Consider the following 15,900-nt stretch of genomic DNA (forward strand, 5'->3'; position numbering starts at 1 on the left):
CTGGGTGTCATAGATAGAAAATGGATGGTGAATAGTTTAGAAGAAAATTGTCAATTTTCACAAAACAGCTGCCATGTTTTTCCAGTTCAGAAATCTAATCAGGTGTAGAGAGGGTTCATGTTGATGTCTGCGAGAAGGAGGGAACTGCCTATCATCAAGTGTGCACCCAATATGAAGTGCCTATTGAGCCTTGCCATATCACAATAAGCGAAACAAAAATTGTTGGCTGTTGAGGCTTTGATCCATCATCAAAAGAGTAGCCACGTGGACTTTTAATTTCAGGAGAAAGACAATTTGTGGTGGAGTGCAAACAAATAAAGTTTCTGCAGTGATATATAGATAGAAATAGATGCAATATATGTCTGTATCAATACAGATAATTGTTGCCCTATTCAAAAGGATACAAGACACAGAATTTCATTAAGTGCAGTGTAGGAAGGTCTGTGGTTTAATAACAGCAGTGTTTTGTGAATGGGTTCATGTAGGGACAAAGACAACCAGACATCAGGTAGCAAAAACTTTATGCTTGACTGTGGACAAAGCTAATAATTTCCTGTGGATAGCCATGTAATAAATTCCTGAGAGATGAGTAGTCAGAGCACGGTGCTTGATTTGGACAACTCACCGACTGCAGGCTGTGAGGGAAGTGCTAGGAAATTAAGCAATCCAATTATTCAATTATTGGAATTCCACTGAATGGTCTTTTTAAAGAAACTGTTATTCGGAGGTTCACATGAATCCATCCACACACACCAACACACAGACCTGCTTATTTCCCCTTTTTGTGTCTAATAAGACCTGCTTTATCACACTTCTTTTTTACTGTAGCTCCAAATTCATCTGAAATTCACCTCATATGCAAGTGCTATTCAAATCTTATTAAAATAATAACACAACAGGCAAATACACGCTCCCTCATTGGGCAGTCGATCTGATATCAAAGTACAGCACATTTACATCTCACTGAGCCACTTAACAACAGCTGTATCCTGTGTTGTCTAAAGGCAAATTAAAAATGTAAGAGGAATAAATTCAAAATGCATAAAGTACAATATGTATAACATTAACTGGGTTTTCACTGTTGATATATCTAAGCATATCTTCTTCTCCTGAGGCAGTATAGCTGTGTTAATTTCTGATCATTTGAATGCACACAGTGGTGCGCTCCACATAGCAGGGCATCAGGACAGACCTCGGGGCAGACTTCCCTCTGGCTCAAGATCAGATGTGATTCTGGCAGCGTTCCAAATCAAAGAGCTGCTATCTTTTGGGTTGACTTTATCTCACACTGGTGCTGAAGACTTGCATGTGCTCCTAGTAACCCCCTAACAGGAGTGATTTAAATAGTCATCTATGATTTGAAGGATATCTGACCAAATTATCAGCTATTTTCTATTAAGATATCTGTCTTTTAGACAAAACCTGATGGCTACGATTAACACGATTAGATTAAAGATAAAGACATTTTTGTGACAAGTCTACTTAATTGTGTCTCTACAAGCTGCATGTGATACAAGGTTCTCTATTACCCACAAAATAAATTTGGAGAAAAGGACATCTGTTAACTTCCACGTGGAGTCTTTCACACTGAGGCCATTAGGCTGTGTCTGTAAATAGAGTTTCAGGGGTCAAGTGCAGGATACTCTAATTCTTCCTCCTCTTCTTCCATTGATAGTTTTGATGATTTTTAAGCAGCACAAAACAGACATCAAGAAACAGGATGTGGGGGAGTTCAGATCCCCTAGAGGATAACATACAACCACCATCCTGTCCTGACAGGCATTGTTCTTCCGCCACTGCTCAGGGGTCAGATTACCCAATCTATCCCTATCCATTAGAGCAAGGGAGGAACATTTGATAGTAGATCAAGTGGAACATTGTTTCATCCTGCTCCCACTGGCCAAAAAATGGGGTTGTTACCACTGAAGGTTTTAGGTGGTACAATGCTCAGTTTAACACTTCTGACTTCAGGTCAGTCTGTGAGAAAAATCATGTTCTGTCTGACAGTTTGAATGGTTTTGGGGAGGAAAAGCCATGGGAGAAACAAGACTGAGCGTGGGATCTATTCAACAGGGACTGAAATGGGTCCAGAAAATTCCAGGGTTTAAAAATCCCCATATGCTCGTTATTTCTTAACAAAAAGATGTGGTGAAAGATCTCGTAAATTGCAGTTCATTCAAAGGTTTGACTGAAATAGCCCTAAAATGACCTTTGATAGTACATCAGCTCTGAGCAGTTATTTCAGCTTGTTTTTCAAAGAACACAATGTGACCTCTCAAAAAACACTTTCGGCAGAACAAATATTCATAGATGTCCAGCTGTGAAAAAAGAGACATGAATCAACACAGTGAGCAGACATCAGAAAATGAAAAATAGAATAAATAGATCTCAAGATGAATGCAGTGCTCTACTTTACATTCAATGAAAAGATATGCAAAGGGTTAGATGTCAAAACTTCTGTGCTTGGGTTTGAGGCTAATTAATGGTGGACCTAATTAAATTAATCAATGTTTAAAAAATTGGTAATTCCTGCTGATCACAGAACTGTGACCATGTTCGATAATGAGGACTAGTTGTTCTGCAGCAGCATTCAGACACAAGTCATGCATTATTTTTCTCTCCAGTGAAGAACAAAATAAACCCTAGAGTTTAAGAAAATACGGATGTGGGCTGAAGCCAACAGCAAGAACAAACACAAAGAGAGAGGCAGAGAGAAAGAGAGAGTAAGTTATATTATTAATCAGGGAGGATGGCTCATAATGGGAGAGACTTGCATTAAGTTCAAAGTGCCTTGGCACTGGAAATGACAAACAAGTGCTGTTATTTCACAGAATCCCTGTTTGTGTAACTGCGGGCTGAAAGAATACAAGCAGCAGGATGATGAACAGGGATAGAGAGTGCTGACAATGGAGTTTGAATGAAATGACTTGTGGAATGCAAACGTGAAGATATTTTCAGACCGTGAGTGGCTATTTTCTGCACCTGCCACCCGGCAATGTTGGTGTACTGTGTTTTGAATGGGCAGCAGCAGGATGCAACTGCTGTCACGGCTAACAGATACATCTAATCCTACTAACAACCTGTACCATGCACTACAGGCAGCTGCTATCCACCGACTCTAATCAGATCATCACTTTGCTAAATAGATCACATAGCTTGAAGTATAGAGAAATGTTAGCAGTTAGCAATTTTAGCTAACTAATATCATAGTTTATTGGCTCTGACTGGATAATCAAACTTTGAAGAGGTGTTTCTGTTATTTAGCCTTCACTCATTGATATAAATGGGGTGGACAAAATAATAGAAACACATGTGAGTATAATGCAATACAATTCAACAGCACCACAAATTGCAGCCTCTAAAATGACCATACAGTTGATTCAACACCTCTCTAAAACAGCTTCAGCAAAAACTGATTATAACCTTCATGAAGGCAGGATTTATTGCAGGACAGTTGTATTAGACTGCATTAGTTTTAGATAAGTGTACCTAATGAACTGGCAACTGAGTGTATATCAAAAGCTTCAAAGTTTGATTATCCATTCAGGGCCGATAAACTATGATATTAGTTAGCTAATTGCTAACCATTCTCTATACTTTAAGCTACAACCGGCTCTGTTTAGCTATGTCATGATGTGATTTGAGTAGGTGGACAGCAGCAGCCTGTAAACATGAAGACAGTTTGATGTTTGCCCTGAGTCCTCCATCCTCGTCCCACAGAGCAGCATGTCTGCATCACCTCCAATAAATATGATGCTTGTTGACTGTTATCAGCTCTCTGTCAACAAACTTATGGAGCAGTCTGTGTAGCCTTCTGCAGCTTCAGGAATCTTCCTCCTCCACCTTGCAGTTCCTGTACTGCAGCTGAAATCCCCTAATGCCCATGTTGTAAGAAGTAGTACCAAGATATTTCAACTTCTGCCCGCATTCAAGCATGCGAGTGATCGGCCCAGATTCAGGACGCTTTGGGAGTCAAACAGTTGCTGACTGACTAATGTAGCACAAGTTTCAGCTGTATGGCTGGAGTGCACTCAGTTCACTTAAATTTTTTTTGCGTCTTGTCGAGAAACACCAGTGCCTCCATTCCTTTTAAATTGACAAGAGCACACAGTTTTATATATATATCCACTGCTCTGCAGGTTGGATCTGAGTGCAAACTAGCTGACGTCAATCTGTCTTCTTAAACACGTGCCATTTTTATTACAGGAGCAACGAAAAGAAAATAAAAAAGCTGTGAAAAGGAAGATTAGTGGGGTGAGAAATGTAAGCAGGCAGCGATGAAGAGAGGATAAAAGAAACAGAGGGACAGCAGGGGAGAAAGACGCAGGAAGGACACCTCATGCTGTAGGTGAGCGCTGCTGAAAATCATATCATTTGAGATGAGAGCACTTCCAATCTTTTTCAGTTCAACTGTGGCACCTTTGTGCAGGGCTCCCTGCCATCGGCACGGTGGAAAATTACACTGCGGTTTTGTACAAGTGGATCGTGAGACCTAAAGACATGAAACAGTGTGTTGTCAACATGATGCAGAGGACAGCTGGTTTCATCCTTTTTACATCATTTTACCTTGGATACAGGAATTCGGCAAGAACACACTGTAGTACCATATGTCTACTTTTAGAGCCTTTCAGCCTCACACTGAAGGTTACTTTCATTCAGTGGGAGTAATTGGACATGTGAGGTGAGACGCGACAGTTAAATTCCCTTGTCTAGAACTGCTCTCCTATCTCTGTTTTCATTAAAACGTTATAATAGGCCTACTTTCATCCCTTCTTCTCTCCTAGTCATCAAACTTCGATTATGGCTCCTGTGTTGACAAGCTGATTGATGGCCTGAGCAGAGGGGCAGTGAAAATTATCATTTTGTATTCACAGACCGAATCGCAGTGTTGTAATTAGCAGTTAGCATCCATGCCATGTGCACATACTGTAGCTTTTCTTTCATGCAGACCAGACTTAATTAGACAGCTTCAAAATCAGAATACAGATTAATATGACATAAAGTACTACAATAATGGGCCTCTCTCATTTCCACAGTCTGCTCTCATTTCAGTAGCCCGCTGTATCACCACAGACATGAGAAGGCATTTACAGGGAAATCTGGATTCAGAGTGTAGGGGACACAAATAGTTACACAAACTTAAACATACAGTATTTACATGCATAAGAGTACACATATACACAACAAAATTAAGAGTCTACAGTCAAGCTAGCGGCTCCGTGAGGCTGAGAGATTACATGCTGCTCGATGGGCTGAGAATTGTTTAACCTCCTTGGCTCATGTAATCATTTCAAAGTCCCTTAGATAATGTCAAAAAATGCTTTGTTATCAAGCTAAGGCTGTTTTTCTTAGTTTTGGAAAAGTTGAGATAGTTAAGATACAACAGCGACTCTATGTCCACCAATGCTACACACACACATACACACACACAAAGTCAGCTTCTAACAGTGATTTGTACTTTGCACAAAAAAATAATGTGAGAATTCCCATGCTGGGGTTGAGAGTATTTGGCGGAGGCAATCAAAGTTCAAAAAGAGATCAAAGAGATGAATTTTAACTCAGGAGGCTCAACAAAAAGTGAGAGAAGAGAAATTTAAAAGAAACCCTGATCTCAAAGTCCTGTAAACCTTGACTCCAGTGACATTGATTGATGAAACTGGCCTTTCCAAGCTCACTGTATTCAGGCTTCTTCAAGTATGTAAGTTAACAAAGCCAAGAACACTGATCAACCTTCAAGGCTGGACATCATCTTGCTGTCTTCAGGTAACAATGTTGTTTAGAGCCTGTGTGTAAACACATTTTCTTTATTTCAGCAGCTATTACGCATGAATATATACAGTATATGTGTGTGTGTGCTGTGCAAGTGCTAGTCTAGGGGTGATGGGAAGGATTTGTCCGTCACTGTAGCAGAGCAGATTACTCGTGCCCAATCTTGTAGCCTCAAGTCTGAACCTCAGCAAACACAGAGCTTATCCAGTCACAGCAGACTCTCAGCATTACTCCAAGTCTATGGCCACCACCTCCCCATACACACACACACACACACACAGACAAACATACTCACAGCAGCAAGCATACAATACAGTACAGTTTATACCTACCTAAGCAAAGAATGGAATTTCAAACATTTGCATAATATTCGACTCATATGATGCTTGTGAGCTCTTTTTGTCTGTGTCTCTCACACACACACACACACACACACACACACACTGCTTTAATCATCTTTCCAGATGAGGAACTCTCAAAAGCAGGGTAAACAACAAAGGGGAAAACGCTCAGGGATCATTCACAAATTACTCATTACTTCTTGCTCTGAGGTGTATTCATTGGCCTCTGTGGAGTGAAAATCGAGATCAATTCTTATTCTAGAGTTCAGGGGGGGAACACAAAGGCCATCTCACACTAATCAGAGAAGAAGAAAAGAAAGGGGGTGAATAGGAAAGAAAGGCAGACAAAATAAAGAGAAAAAAGCTGAATGAAAATGAGGTTCAATGAACAGATGGGTGAAGAGGAACAAGACAGTAGAGGAAAAGAAGAAGTGATAAGCAAGTGGAGCAAAGATGGTGACAAGAGGACAGATTGGGGGTCAAAGTCGGTAAAATGTGAGGAGGAGTGATAGAGGGAAACGTGCATGTCTCTGGTCTCATATTTGAGCATTTTAAATTGATAACTTGTGTGTGTGTGTGTGTGTGTGTGTGTGTGTGTGTGTGTGTGTGTGTGTGTGTGTGTGTGTGTGTGTGTGTGAGAGAGAGAGAGAATGAAAAAGAGAGAAAGTGACAAAGGGAACAACTTACAGACAGAGAGGACAAATGAGAAAAGACACTTGCCAGAGCAAGAGTATTTTCACTTGGTGTTCAGGGCAGATGCTCAGCTTAGGTGAGATTTTTAGTCTGCAACACACGCATACACACTGTTTGCACATAAATGGCACATTAGCTGAAGTTATATTCTTCTTGATAGAAGTATATCAATCATTAGGCTATTAAATGTCAGCAAGTGCAGGTGGATGTTTACCCACCTTCTTGAAAATCAAAACGCCACCTGAATTTGGTGTAGTGTAGAAAAAATTCTATTTCCTGCTTTTACCCACATGTCTTCCTCTCTTTTCACTGCTGTTCATTGATAAAAATTCAATTTCTGATGTAGCACTGACCTATAGAGGCTTTGCATCTGGTTAATTTACTGTAACAGTCTCAGCTTTTAATTAGAAATCATATGATGGAAGTAAACATAATTTCTGCACAGTAATCGATTTTTCACGCCTGATGCGTCAACAATGCCGTCACTCAAGTGAATGAAAATAATTACAAATACACACACACATACGTATTGTAGGTATATACATTACATAAGATATATATATATATATTTATATATATTTCTGTGACATTTGAGGCAGCATTTTATTTGATAACGTGCAACTTTTCAGTCTAGTTTCTCTTTGCTTGAAGCTATTTCGGGGGGGGGGGGTATATGTGACTGTGGTGATAATGTTATTGCATGCCATGTTACACAAGTGAGTACACACACACATACAAAGTCGATCTTAAATTCGATTGTAGTCGTAAGTAGTTCCCTGAGATGCCTTTTTCAGCAGCCAGTGTTAGCCTCAGCAGTGGGTCATGGTTCATTATTACAATTGGCTGCTGTCAAGACACAATAGGCAGCAGTTGTTGTATTGACTGTTGGCTGCATGCTGTATTCTTCAAAGCCAATGAAACCAAAATCTGTGAGCCTCAACATTTTACTTTGCTGAGCTGCATTAGTTAAGTTGCCAGGCAACAATGCAGCGCTGTGGGTTTGTGCACTCACATTTCTGTAACCCAATGTATTCTCTATTTTCAGCTTATTAACATACGAATATATCATAATAATTACAAAGATCAGCCGATAGTTTATTAACAGTAGTAGCTGCTGTAGTTGTACTAGTGATAACTAGAGGTAGGGGCAGTAATAGACGCAGAAGTTATACTAGATAGTGCTTCTAATTTGCTTATTGTGTCCTTTCACAACTATGACACTGAGTCACACTCAGTTGCCCCTGTTGATTGCATCTCTATGGTCTGCTCAAGATGAGAGAAAAGCCCATCTCCCTTTACTTGGCCTCATTGGCCAATGAGCACAGAGGGACTCTAGCCTGTAGCACAATGAGAGGATGAGTCCTTTAAACCGTAACAGCTGTCAGAGTCTCAGACAGAGTCATTCATTCACTTTGTCTCTTTAGGAAATTGGCCAGCTTGATTCTTGGTCAGCTGGTAGAATGGTTGGTCTTTTGGCCAGTAGATTATTTTGGCTTGTGGCTAGTTAGTTAAGATGATTGTTAGGTTGAAGAACTAATACACTTTATACCAGGGCTGAAGATTCCCTGATAAGTATAAAAAGGGGCTCTGGAGATCTGTTTTCATGTCAGGTTTTAATAACTCAGCCTGTAAAGTAGAGTACAAAGTGACAGAGAGGTGATAAGGTGCTAGTAGAGGCTAAAGGGGATTATCACAGGATAAAATATGCCATGAAATGACATGTAAACAGACACCTGTGCCTCTTATTTTCCAATGTTGTTTATATTTGATTAGAGATACATGCAAACAGATCAGTGTTTGATGCTTACACACACAATCATGTTTACCAAACATCTTGAGTGTCATACCATAAGGATTAAAAAAACATTAAATAGTCCCCTTATAGAGAGAAACTAGTATCGAGCCACAGTGGATAAACATTGCTATTCATTGTTATTCAGAGGTATATCTCAGTAAAAGCAGCAGGAAAAGGAAAATGACTGGAGGAGCGGTTCAGCATAAGCCTCAAAACAACACATTGTTCCTTTCTGGCATTCAGACATTAAAGGACGCCATTTAAGCCTCACTCCAAACTTCACATCTGTCAGGATATCATATTTGCCTTGCCTAACAACAGGTCAAATAAAATAATTGGGACTCTATCCAATTTGTATAGAGAAAATGTCTATTCCTGGGCATATTCTCAAATCCCCTGAACACCTCCACTTGAATAAAATGGTCTACAGTGCATCAATGGTTGCATTGAATTGAGTAGCCTGTCAAAGAAGCTGTCAATGCACTGTGAGCACCTGGGGTTTGGAGCTGACTCATACTGTAACATTACCACTCTTTCTCCTCACTTTCCTCACTTTTGTGCCTGCCCTCTCTGTACACGTAGTAAAACTGATAAAATACACAGTGAGGACTGACAGCTAGTTCTCCTGAAAAGATAGCAAATAGAAAAAAAAAAAATATATATATATGAAAAATAATTCAAGATCAATATCACATTCTCCTTGTTTTCTTTGAATGCACTTGCTTCTCATACAGGTTTAAAGATACAAGGCAAAGTAGGGATCTTAAGTGAATATTCAAATATTGTATAAGCAAGTTGGCAACAGGAGACCTAGTCAGGAGAGCCCTAATATATCCAGTTATCACGGTAAAGTTGTCAAACAGAAGAAACCTGTTCAGTTAAGCTTATCCAAACTGTAGTAATGTAGTTATGTGTGTTGTGATTTTTACCCTTACATTAACAACACCAAACCATTAAACTTAACCATTTATATCTAAACATAACTAATAAATATATATAAATTGAATGTTTGGGTTTTGCACAGTGGTGGAAGAAGTATTCAAATCTTTTACTTAAAGGTTCTGTAAATGAGATTCTGAACATTAATATAGCAGCAAACAACTTGCTATGTAAAGAATTTGCTATGTAAAGATATAGTGGAGTAATGGCGTCCTGAGCAGGGGATGACGTCACACCCCCTCTGCCTGTGTTGTTATTGCAGCCTCTCTGTGATTTTTTTATACAGCCGCAGCAGCCGCACATGCATGTTAGTGCACGTGAGTCCCTCCATGTGAAACTGTTTGTCTTTGCTGAGAGGTGTTTTTTTCTAGTGTGACATTTAGTGGCAGTGAATGTCGCTTACAGCTCCTTTAAATAAAAGTAGCAATACCACAGTGTAAAAAGACTACAAGTTCAAATCCTGCATTCTTACTTAAATAAAAGTAAAAAAAAGTATTAGCATAAAAATATACTGAAAGTACCAAAAGGAATAGTACTCATTATGCAGCATTTCAGAATAATGTTATTATATTATTGGATTAGTATTACTGATGCATTAATGTGTACGTCACATTAATGTTGCAGCTGGTAAAGGTGGGGCTAATTATAATTACTTTATATACTGCTGGGTAGTTTAATCTATAATAATACATAATAATTTATTAGTTGGTTGATATTTTGTATTAGTAATCTTAATCTAGTAACTAGATAACTACTAACTAAAGCTATCAAATAAATGTAGTGGTGTAAAAAGTATAATATTTGTCTCCAAAATGTAGTAGAAGTAGAAAGTATCATAAAATGTACATGTGTAAGTACTTAGTTACATTCCACCACTCTTTTTGGACCACTGGTGGGACTAAACATGCAATTTAAATATGTCAACTTGGGTAGTGGAGAACTGTGATGGACATTTTTAATTTTTTTGTAAACCAAATGATCAATCGCTTAATTGAGGAAAGAATTGGAAGGTTAATCAACGATGAAAATAATCCCTACTCTCAGCCCTAAACACAAACATTTTTTAATTAAACTTTAAATATGAGCTTATTCTGGTTAAAAACAAAAAAACACTACATTTACTCCCCAGCTGACAGGTGCAGTGATCACCATTTTTATTTCAAATTAGACTAAACCGATCATGTGCTCTTCTTAGGTTTGCATTTTAGCCTAGGCCCAGTATTCAGTGTGTTCATGCCACCCAAACTAATCATCAAATGTCTATTCTCAAAGCTAAGAATTAGGCTCTGCTACACCTTTAATGAGCTTACTCATAACATTGTCAAAACTCTCTCCTACTATGTTCCTAGAGGACAGGTAGAACCAGAGCTACCTATTTCTATTAGCATACACAGCTTCATTAGATTAAGTTGAGTGATCACTATGAAGGAAATCATGAGGTTTTTACTGTCGAGGAAATACTTGATAGTAATTGGATGTGATTATACTAGTTATTATCATCATTAGCCACCTGTACGGGTCTTCGCGGACGACACAGCCAATCAAATAACCTCTCTTATCTCCATGGAAACGTGAGCTTTTGTCTCAGTTGCAATCAGTATTTAAAAGAGAACCGGTGTCAATTACAGCTCAGTGGATGTGACCAAAATACAACAAACTCATTCATTACAGCAGCTACGGCCAAGCAGGTAGCCTCATCATAGCAGAGCCAGGATCCATTCTGTTTCTGCAGCTCCTGTTTTGTCTGATCTTTAATTATCAGGTGCTTCTGCAACAAAAGCTAACTACTCTGAGGTTGATTAAACAGGAAGGCTGTGATATTTCCTGAAATATCAGTCTAGTCTCTAACTAGGGGGAAATAATTTATGCCCTATATGCTCTCACATTTTTTAAAATGTTATATTTGAAGTGAGAGCAATGATGTAGCTCACTATTATTCTATTTTGTATTGGTGTGGTTTACGTGTGCCTCATATGGTTACATGATAAACGCTGTCAGCCCTATGGCAAAAAGTTAATGATTAGCCTGCCAAGTCTCAATAAGAAATTACACTACTGCCTGAGCAGTGAACACTTCATTTGCTAGGAAAATGATGTACAATGTTGAGCTGACGCAGTTGTGTGTTTGACATGGCATGGGCTAATGCTTTTAACATTTGTTTTTTTATGCAAAATAAGTCAAGTCTAGGGACAGTTAGGGTGAAAACTGCAGGCAAGGGACACACTGGGACACGAGAAAGAGAAGCAAAAGGAAGACGAACACAAAGTGGAGTAGAAAACAGTTACAGGCAACAAGAGAGAGCTGACGATGTTCATTGAAGATAAATATGTTAAGCCTACCCTAAGGATTTGAAAATGGGAAATAATTAACCAAACATTTGGTATTTGTGGCACATGACCACTGTTGAATTGAAGCCCTATTTCCAATTACACCACAGCTCTTTCTTCTATCGCTGTCAGAGAGGAAATCACAAAGCCCCTCAACAATTATTTCTCTTACAGATTTGTATCATGTGTTCCTCTCTTTCTGTCGCACTCAAGAGGAACCTATTCATCACGTCACTGTGACACTTGCTCATTTGTGACCTAGCATGACAAGTCACCTCTGGTACAATCGACTTCTCACAGCCTTCGTCACAGGGAGAGATTCAAATCTAGTCACTACCCATAGAATGGGTGACCGGTGTTCAGTAAAAGATTTTTAGACCGTCGGTGCAGCTTCTGGAGGTTCATGCCCTGGGTTTCTGTCAAAACTGCACCTGTTTCTTTTCCCTGTTTTCATCCACAACTCGTGGGTTCTAACAGAACACGGCGGTGCAAAAACCAAGGATGTGGTTTCTAATTTCTTTCATTGGTTGTAAGTGAATTAGAGATACAATCCCTGATTTTGTTACAGCATCCAATACTTCCCCAAATTCCAAAATTTCATCTCAGGTCACTGTTGTACTGGCCACAGTTGTGTTTTGCATTTCATTTGCATTATGCCAGTTACATGTTACTGTAATAACTCTTTACATATCTCACCTCTCTCTCTCTGTAGTCTACAGATAAGGGCAACAAGTGACATCCTTCCTGCAACAGGGACTTTGAACAATGGTGGAAGAAGTACTCAGATCCTTTACTAAAGTAAAAGTACCAATACCACAATGTAAAAATACTCCACTATAAGTCCTGCATTTAAAAAGCAAAATGTACTACAGAAAAATGACCCCAGTGACTATTTTATTATATTACAGTAAGAAGCATTTTATTGTTGCACTGCATGAACACGCTCAACACCACAAGTGTGGATATTGGGACAGACTGTAAGAGTCTACAGCCATACTAGCAGCTCTGTGAAATGCTAACATCAGCAGGCTAACATGCTTAGAATGACAATGTTAACATGATGATGTTTAGCAGGTATAATGTTTACCTTGTTCACCATCTTAGTTTAGTGTGTTAGCATGCTAACATTTGCTAATTAGCACGAAACACAAAGTATAGCTGAGGCTGATGGGAATGTCATTTGTTTAGCAGGTATTTGGTCATAAAGTCAGTAGGATTCATCCTCTGGGACTATGAATATAAAATGGACCAAAGGGTTGGACCAACTGGCATTGCTATCTGGAGAGCCAGGCCGCTAGCATGGCTAAAAAGTTCAGTCTAACAACCCTTTTATTGATCTAGAAATACATCTATAGTTTTGTTTATATTATAGGTTATACAATGACACTTTCTCTAAGACAGCAGTATTCATTTCCATCATAGTTGACAAAACACAGTAAAAGACCTCTGCTGGTGTACTGATCAATATGACTGAGTCATCTCCCTAATATAATAACCTTTAAAGTCACAGTTCTTAGATGTGCTGCAAAAGATTTTTGAATTCAGACCAAGTGACTCACTAAAGACCAGATGAAGACAGAAAGCAGCCATAACACATCCTAACAGAGACACTGCCTGTCTCTGGAGTCCTTTCAGATTTGACAAATCCTACCTGCCTCTGCTTAAAAGAGCCAAGTACCGAGTATGTTTTTACAGAATTATAGATTTGTGGTAGAATTAAAGTAAAAAAAAAGTCTCTCTTAGTTTAGCAAAATTGCTGTCTCTTTATTTTAGTCGTACTTTCCCACAGATCTATTCTTAACAATGTTTGGCTGAATGAGGCATCCAGTAAATGTCTTGCCAAAGTAGATTGGCAATATGAAACAATAGGAGCAAAAATCAATATCAGCATTCTTCCTAGTAAAACATTAACCTTTAAATGCCACGGTCTATATACCAACCAACATGAGTCCCATTGTTCGGCCATGTTGTTTAAGTTTTGAGGAGAATTTCCACGTAGAAACATTTTGAATCCTTATTAGATTTACACACTGCCCATGCAACTGTATGTCAGAGTCAAGTGCAAGTTTTAAAGGTTTTAGAGAGGAAGCGATCAATAGTTGTAATTTATACGTTCTATATTTCTACATTTTAATCTCTATGTCTGTGAATGTCCAAGTTCAACTCTATATAATGATCAATTATAATGTGCAGGCATTGACTGAGGCCATTTTCCCTGAGGTCAAATCTATTGTCAGGGACGCCGGCTCTTTGAACATTTTATAGCAGGATTGCTTGTCACAAATCATGTAGCAAAATGTCCTTTTACAAATCCGATCAGCGCCGGTATGGACGTTGTGCTGTTCATGTCATCAGAGCTCTCACACTCCGTATCACCAGCGCTCATTTAAAAATAAAAACCACATGCTGAAACAATACTGCTAAAAAAAGATAGAACTCAGCAGGCACACAGCATCATACAAAATAAAATCAATAATAATCAATGGGACATGAGTGAATCATACAGCATCACAAAGTGTTGTAGTTAGTTGAGTTTTAGTTCATCACTCTGCAGAACATGGGTTTCTGCCCTTTCATTTATTTTCCATTATTATCATGACGTTGCTCTTGAAGCTTTCCAGACGCAGCCCTACAGATCCAGTTAAATCTAATTTATTACTTCTTTTTAGTGTTATTCTACTCTTTTATTTTACCTTTGTGCATGTGTGCTTTTACCTTCCATGACGTAGACCAGTGAGCCCACATCGCCTTCCTTAATGATACAGCTATCCTTTCCATACTCCACAGGGTACATGCAGTCCACGATCTCTTGGATCTGCGACAGCTCCAGGTTCTTCATGAAGTCATTGTCCAAGATGGCCTCCTTGATCAGATCCTTAGACCTGGATACAAGGTGAAACAAAATGAGACCATGACTGTACAAGCATTGACCTGCACAAACACAAGTTCATATGGCATTGGTGTTTCCTCATTGTAGAATAAGAGAGAGAAATTAGTACAAGAGTGTATCTCACACACGCCTCAAACTAAAAACTTGGCTGAGATCAAAATGTTCTCTAAAATCCAGTGACGGATGTTGACCAGTTCAACAGGCATGCTTGTTTCTAAGGCAATTAAAGCCTCACTTAAACTGCACAGTAGCTTTTCAAAAACCATATCCTTGTCTCAAAGACGTCAAGGTGAAACATTTTTATTCCCTCCAAATGCTGGAACAAGTCAACAAATAGACAAAATCCATGCCTAATGGAAGCAGATTGTTTCCATTCATGGGTGCACTTCAGAAAGCCAAATCAGCCTTCAGACTGCGGAGTCATTAGGGCATTCCACAGTAAGTATTTTTTGCAATGACTATGCAAAGGAAGGGAGAAAATGTAATTATCTGTAAAGCTAATGTGCAGTCATTAAGGTGCAGCTCGGTGTACAGGTGAAAGAGCACTGGGTCAGGCGGGCTAAAAGGAAAAGCAGGGCAAATGGAATGAGTCAACATTATGAAAGGGGACATTATGTCAAATTATCATTTAAATTAAGGAGTACACATTAGATGCTATTGGTGGACGAAGGAGAGACATTCGTTCATAAAAGGTGTCCATGTGATGACAACAGGTGAACGAAGGCCAGAACACAGTGAGGGTTGAAACCGTCAAAGCGAGCGTCAGTCTGATCCCCTCTGACACAAAGAAGTGTCAAGAGACGGGAGAGAAATCCGACCAGATTCTAAACAGTGAGTCTAGGTCACTCATTCATTGAGTCATAGCATCACCAGAGTCTGAGTTGCTCAGCTGAGTGCTGCATGGCTGGTTTTGACAGAGTATCAGCTGGATGAATGAGGTTAATAATATGTATCAAGGTTAATCCAACAAGGAGTCCCCTCCTACTGAGAAGTCAAGCTTTTATACCCTAATTCATAAAAACGACAGAAAGCACTCTCTATCCCCCCTTCTAGTAGGATTCAAAAGCACTGGTGAACTGCCTCTTGCCTTTTTGTGCTCTGTGCCCTTTCAGAAACTGCTCACCTGAGGAGCTTATGGCTAAAAGA

At 39.2% G+C, this 15,900-nt stretch overlaps 1 protein-coding gene across 2 annotated transcripts in view; it reads right to left on the reverse strand.

The window, feature by feature from the left end:
• LOC122884081 (cGMP-dependent protein kinase 1-like) overlaps positions 1 to 15,900 on the reverse strand; it is an 87,685-nt gene that overhangs the window by 62,945 nt on the left and 8,840 nt on the right. For both annotated transcript variants that reach the window (XM_044213476.1, XM_044213475.1), the window contains exon 2: positions 14,580 to 14,746. In XM_044213476.1, the coding sequence (XP_044069411.1) occupies positions 14,580 to 14,746 (167 nt within the window). The remainder of the gene's footprint in view (positions 1 to 14,579; positions 14,747 to 15,900) is intronic.

This window comes from Siniperca chuatsi, linkage group LG11, assembly GCF_020085105.1.
Source record: "Siniperca chuatsi isolate FFG_IHB_CAS linkage group LG11, ASM2008510v1, whole genome shotgun sequence".
NCBI classification, from domain to species: domain Eukaryota; kingdom Metazoa; phylum Chordata; class Actinopteri; order Centrarchiformes; family Sinipercidae; genus Siniperca; species Siniperca chuatsi.